Source organism: Bos javanicus, chromosome 14 (assembly GCF_032452875.1).
Source record: "Bos javanicus breed banteng chromosome 14, ARS-OSU_banteng_1.0, whole genome shotgun sequence".
Lineage (NCBI taxonomy): Eukaryota > Metazoa > Chordata > Mammalia > Artiodactyla > Bovidae > Bos > Bos javanicus.
This window is the reverse complement of record NC_083881.1, coordinates 61,464,535-61,470,534: the sequence shown is the minus strand read 5'-3', so window position 1 is coordinate 61,470,534 and position 6,000 is coordinate 61,464,535. Positions and strand designations below refer to the sequence as shown.

General features: G+C 49.5%; 1 protein-coding gene across 1 annotated transcript in view; it reads left to right on the top strand.

Moving 5' to 3' along the window:
• The first annotated feature begins 2,778 nt into the window (after nucleotides 1–2,778).
• BAALC (BAALC binder of MAP3K1 and KLF4) overlaps nucleotides 2,779–6,000 on the top strand; it is an 87,321-nt gene continuing 84,099 nt past the window's right edge. Inside the window, exon 1 of the mRNA XM_061439234.1 lies at nucleotides 2,779–3,122. Coding sequence (XP_061295218.1) covers nucleotides 2,963–3,122 — 160 coding nt within the window. The 5' untranslated portion in view covers nucleotides 2,779–2,962. The remainder of the gene's footprint in view (nucleotides 3,123–6,000) is intronic.

The window sequence follows — 6,000 nt, the reverse complement described above, 5'->3', positions numbered from 1 at the left end:
AGATATTTACTGGAAGAAAACAAAAACACTAATTTGAAAAGATATAAGGGGACTTCCCTGGTGGTCCAGCAGTTAAGAATCTGCCTTGCAATGCAGGAGATGGGGGTTCAGTCCCTGGTGGGAGAGCTAAGATCCCACATGCCACGGAGCAACTAAGCCCACACACTGCAACTAGAGAGCCCGTGTGCCATAACGAAAGACACCGCATGGCACAGTGAAGATCCTGCGTGCTGCAACTAAGACCTGATGCAGCCAAATAAAGAAATTAACTATATTTGCACCCCTATGTTCATTTCAGCATTATTTACAATAGCCAAGAGGTACAAGCAACGTAAGCGTCTATCAACAGAAAAATGGATAAAGAAGATCTGGTATACAGACAATGTAATATTAATCATTTAAAAAGAAATGAAAAGTTGCCATTTGCAACAATGTGGGTGGATTTAGAGAATATTGAGGCAAGTGAAATAAGTCAGAGGAAGACAGATTCTGTGTGATCTTATTTATGCTAAGTCACTTCAGTCGTGTCCAACTCTGTGTAACCCCATAGATGGCAGCCACCAGGCTCCCCCGTCCCTGGGATTCTCCAGGCAAGAACACTGGAGTGGGTTGCCATTTCCTTCTCCAATGCATGAAAGTGAAAAGTGAAAGCGAAGTTGCTCAGTCGTGTCCGACTCTTAGCGACCCCATGGACTGCAGCCCACTAGGCTCCTCCATCCATGGGATTTTCCAGGCAAAAGTACTGGAGTGGGGTGCCATTGCCTTCTCCGGATCTTATTTATATGTGGAATCTAAAAGCCAAACAAAACAAGCTGAAAACAGACTCATAGATACAGAGAACAAAAGAGTGGTCACCAGATGGGCAGAAGGTGAGAAGGTGGGTGAGACAGATGAAAGGATCAAGAGGTACAAACCTTCAGTGATATAATAAATGAGCTACAAGGATGTAATATACAACACAAGGAATATGGTCAATAATAATTTAATAACTTTGTATGGGGACAGATGGTTACTAGACTTACCATGGTGATCATTTCATAATGGATGCCAATGTCAAATACTAGGTAGTACACCTGAAACTAACCTACTAGTGTACGTCAGATATATTTTGACTAAAATAATAATATATATATATATATACTTTTGGAAGAATGAAAACAGTATTTATTCAACACTGTGAAGATCTGCCAGAGCTTAGTCATTGAGGATTTATTCTTTCAACCCTTCTTTCTTAGCTGTCTCCTTAAGGCAGTTTCCTTCTTTTCCCAGGGTGTTCTGGTTCCTTTGGGACAAGGGAATTCTTTGGTTTACCCAAGTCTGAGCTCGAGGAGTGCTCCCATCAAGCACACAGAGCTGAGCGTGCACCCCGGAATGAAAGGCTGACAGTTGGGGTACGAACCCTGGGAATATCAAGGCCACCAATGGATTTGGAGGGAAGCCAGCCATGCCTTAACAGACGATCCAGAGGAACTGCTCCGAGTTCCTTGAGGTTCCTGATGCTCTTTTGCTTTCTTGAGAAGAAAGTTCAAAGTCTCAGAACTGGAAAGGCTGTTAGCGACACAGAGTCTGGTCCAGCTCTCTCGGACATTATAAGACCCTACTCCCTGCTTCCCAAACCAAGTAGGAGAGGCAGGGGCTCTGATTCTTCCTTCATTCTTTTTTTTTTTTTTTTTAAACTTTACAAAATTGTATTAGTTTTGCCAAATATCAAAATGAATCCGCCACAGGTATACATGTGTTCCCCATCCTGAACCCTCCTCCCTCCTCCCTCCCCATACCATCCCTCTGGGTCATCCCAGTGCACCAGCCCCAAGCATCCAGTATCGTGCATCGAACCTGGACTGGCGACTCGTTTCATACATGATATTATACATGTTTCAATGCCATTCTCCCAAATCTTCCCACCGTCTCCCTCTCCAACAGAGTCCATAAGACTGTTCTATACATCAGTGTCTCTTTTGCTGTCTCGTACACAGGGTTATTGTTACCATCTTTCTAAATTCCATATATATGCGTTAGTATACTGTATTGGTGTTTTTCTTTCTGGCTTACTTCACTCTGTATAATAGGCTCCAGTTTCATCCACCTCATTAGAACTGATTCAAATGTATTCTTTTTAATGGCTGAGTAATACTCCATTGTGTATATGTACCATAGCTTTCTTATCCATTCACCTGCTGATGGACATCTAGGTTGCTTCCATGTCCTGGCTATTATAAACAGTGCTGCGATGAACATTGGGGTACACGTGTCTCTTTCCCTTCTGGTTTCCTGAGTGTGTATGCCCAGCAGTGGGATTGCTGGATCATAAGGCAGTTCTATTTCCAGTTTTTTCTTAACAGCAATAGTTTCTTTTCCTGGTTCTGGGTCGTCACCAGCTCCATTGCTTTAGAAACAAGTGGCCAGAAAGCTTGAGAGTCCCTTCCAAGGTTCCCCGGGATGTTTGAGTGGAACAAAGGTGGAAGGGAGGGAGGGAAGGAAGGAGAGAGGAAGAAGGCATGAAGGAATAAATAAGGGGGAGTGGATGGATGCGCAAGAGCCTGGGAGCCATAACCCCAGCTGGAGGGGCTGAACCCCTGGAGGGACATCCACCCCTCGCCCCCTCCCATTCCCAGGCCGTCGCTCCTGAGTCCCCGGGTCGGCTGGGCGCCCCCAGGGAGGATGCGGGGGAGAATTTGAATTGAGGACAGGTAGGGGGCGCGGCAAGGGCGAGGGGCGGCAGGGGGCCGAGAGGTGGGGAAGAGGAGGGCCTTGGAGGAGGAGAGGAGGGGCGCAGGGAGTTGGCGCGGCGGAGGGGGCGGCGGGCGCCTGGCTGCGGCGCGGGCGGGAGGGCTGGCACGGGGACCCGATGCCGCCGCCGCCGCCGCCTCTTCGCGGGCCAGGGCTGCGCCGCCGGGGCTGAGCCGCCGCCGGAACCAAAAGCCCAGCGGCCGCCGGGCGCGCCCGCAGCGCGGGAGGGACGATGGGCTGCGGCGGGAGCCGGGCGGATGCCATCGAGCCCCGCTACTACGAGAGCTGGACTCGGGAGACGGAGTCCACCTGGCTCACCTACACCGACTCGGACGCGCAGCCCAGCAACGCCGCCCCGGACAGCGGCCCCGAGGCGGGCGGCCTGCACGCGGGTGAGTGCGCCCGGCTCCGGGAGGCGGGGGCACGCGGGGCGCCAGGGCCAGCCCAGACCCCCGGAGCGTTCGGTGCGGAACGGCGGCGGCGGTAGTGGTGGGAGGGAGAGGCGGGAGACAGGCAGACAGACAGACGGGACCTGCCTTGTGACTGACCCGCCCAGGCCCAGGGAGGGGGTGGGCCAACCAGAGACCCTCAGGGAAGCAGAGTTAATCCCCGAGCCTCCGGGAAACCCCGCACCTCCGGGCCCCCGCCTGTGCCCGCTCATTGGCAGGGACTGATGGGGTGGGAGGACTGCGCGCCCGGCTCGCACGCCTTCTCCGCAGCCCACCCACGCCTCCCGCCCCTGGGATGCGCCTTCGCCGGGTTCTGGCCACTGTGCACGCGGCCGAGGCTCTCCATCCACTGGCCTCTTGCCCCTCTCTCCGTTGATGTATAGACTGACGCAGGTTACCTGGGTGCAGTCTTCCTCGCGGCTCCCACCTTTTCTCCCGTCTCGGGTTTTGAAAACCAGAGCCCTAGTTCAGGGCATAATAAACGCCGGCCGCACCATCACCAGTTCTGCGCTTAAGCTACTTTACAAGCAGTTGTTTACTAGTGAAGACTTACCTCTCCACTCCACTGTGCCCCGACGCTTAATAAGAGGCAGCGCATGAGAGTGGATTACGACTGTAAATTAAATACTCGTACCATTCCCCCTCTGGCAGAAATCTGACAGAAGGATATGCAGAGAACTTTTTGGACCAGTGACAAATAAGATTTTTTTTTTTTTTTTAAAGCAGAGAGTAATGATTGTAGCGTAGAGATGAAATTAGATTAACTGTTGCCACAGACTGACCTTTAATCATGAATGCGTTGGTGATGTTAAAAGGAAAAAAACTTCCTTGCTTATTACATGGATGTTGTCAAAAGCCACATTAATATTTGTATAAGAATGTTTTAACTGTTTCCTGACCCCTTTGTGTTGCTGGCATTTTAAAATATTGAAATCTAAAACAGAAAATGAGGTTAATTTGAAGAGTAACATATGTCATAAGGAGGAGGAAAGAAATGTCAACAACTGCTCTTAAACCATCCTTAGTCCTAAATTCCTGCCTCCAAAATAAGAGCTGTCCCTTTTAATCCTGAGATTCTGTCTCCATCTGTTGGAACCACACTGGCTCCTTTTTCACGTGAACTTTGTGATTCCCCCCCACCCTTTTTTTTAAAGCGAGAATTGTCAGGGAAAACTGTGCAAGGCAAACACTACCTTTGTCTCTAATTTCTCTGACTCACAGTAGCAATCGTAATGGTCATTTTGTGTTGCTGATGCTTTCAGTGCCTTTTCAAATGGTGTGTTGGCTGAATTCAATGTCAGAAAGAGGATAAGACATGAGCCTTCAGAACTGACCTGGAAAATGTTAGATGTAACAGCATGTCCCAAGGAGGTGTTCTGAGGTACTTCCTCAGGAGAGACTCAAAAGACCAGAGCTACACTCCTAGGAAATAAGGTTGAAAATATCTAATGTGGAAAAGAACAAAATACAGCTTCAGGGAATGGTTGCCTTGGTGACTGGAAGTATATGTGTGTCTGTACATGTGTACAAGTGTGGGAGAGTTATTATGGGATGGCTAAATATGTCCATATTTATTTGTTTCCAATACTTATTCATTTGTTACTCTGCCATCCTGAGTCATGTCCCATCATGCATCATGAGATCTGCAACAGGTGGGACCTGGGACAATCACGCTCATTCGTGGTACCCTGCCATACGTGGGACAGCCCTGCCAGGCAGGTGGTCCTGAAGACCTGAGTCATTCACAGGAATGGCTCAACTGCTGTCTCAGAACAGCAGAGCCCTAAAATTGGCAAGACTTTTAGATGGGCAGGATCATTTCAATTCCCCAGAAATTTCCATCAGCCTCAGAGGAGAGGAAACATTTCTGAAGGTCAGCATGGAACCAAGCATTCCCTGGGCTTCAGTCACCCTGGGAGATTAGCCAGCGTTGTTTATTTTTTTCTTCCCTCCTACTCCCCGGGTCTTACCCACCCTCTGCCCGTGTGCCACCTGTTAATTCAGTTCCAGGCTTCTGGGGGCACTGCACTGGTCCACAGTGATTGTGTGGTAAGAAGCCAGACGACACATATTCCTGTTCCCATCAACTCTTTTCTGACGGGGGGACAAAAGGAAAACCAGGATTTAGGATAATTCATATTGTAAAAACATCACTGGGCTTCCCTGATGGCTCAGGAAACACAGGTTCGATTCCTGGGTTGGAAAGACCTCCTGGAAAAGGAAATGGCAACCCACTCCAGTATTCTTGCCTGGGAAATCCCATGGACAGAGGAGCCTGACAGACTACAGTCCATGGGGTGGCAAAGAGTTGGACACAACTGAGTGACTAAACAACAACAAAATCATCACAAATGGCTTCATGGCTAGAATTCTGGAGCTGGAGAGGGTCTCTGTTCAAGGCAGATGGGATTTGGTAAGTTGTCCAGTCTGCACTGCACAGCCTCCCTGTCCCTTCACATTTCCTGCCCCCAGCTCCCTCAGTCCTCAAGAGTCCTTTCTTTCTGGGCCTCTGGTCACTCTCTTTTAGTATCACATTGAAACCACTTTTTTTTCTGGCCACCCCAGCCTCAGGAGCTCTGAGTGCAGGGAGTGGACTCATTCATCTTTGTATCTTAGCAAACTATGGAGCGGCCCGTTGGGGTCCTCTGAATGAGTAGGCACTTGATCTAAACCTGCCCTCCTCCTGTCCAGTCTTCCTAAGTTGCCTCCTGCTTTCTCTGCCTTACATCTCTTACTGCTGATGTTTGCTCACCTGAATAAGTTTAACCTAGCCTGGTGGGCTGCCATCCATGGGGTCGCACAGAGTCGGACATGACTGAAG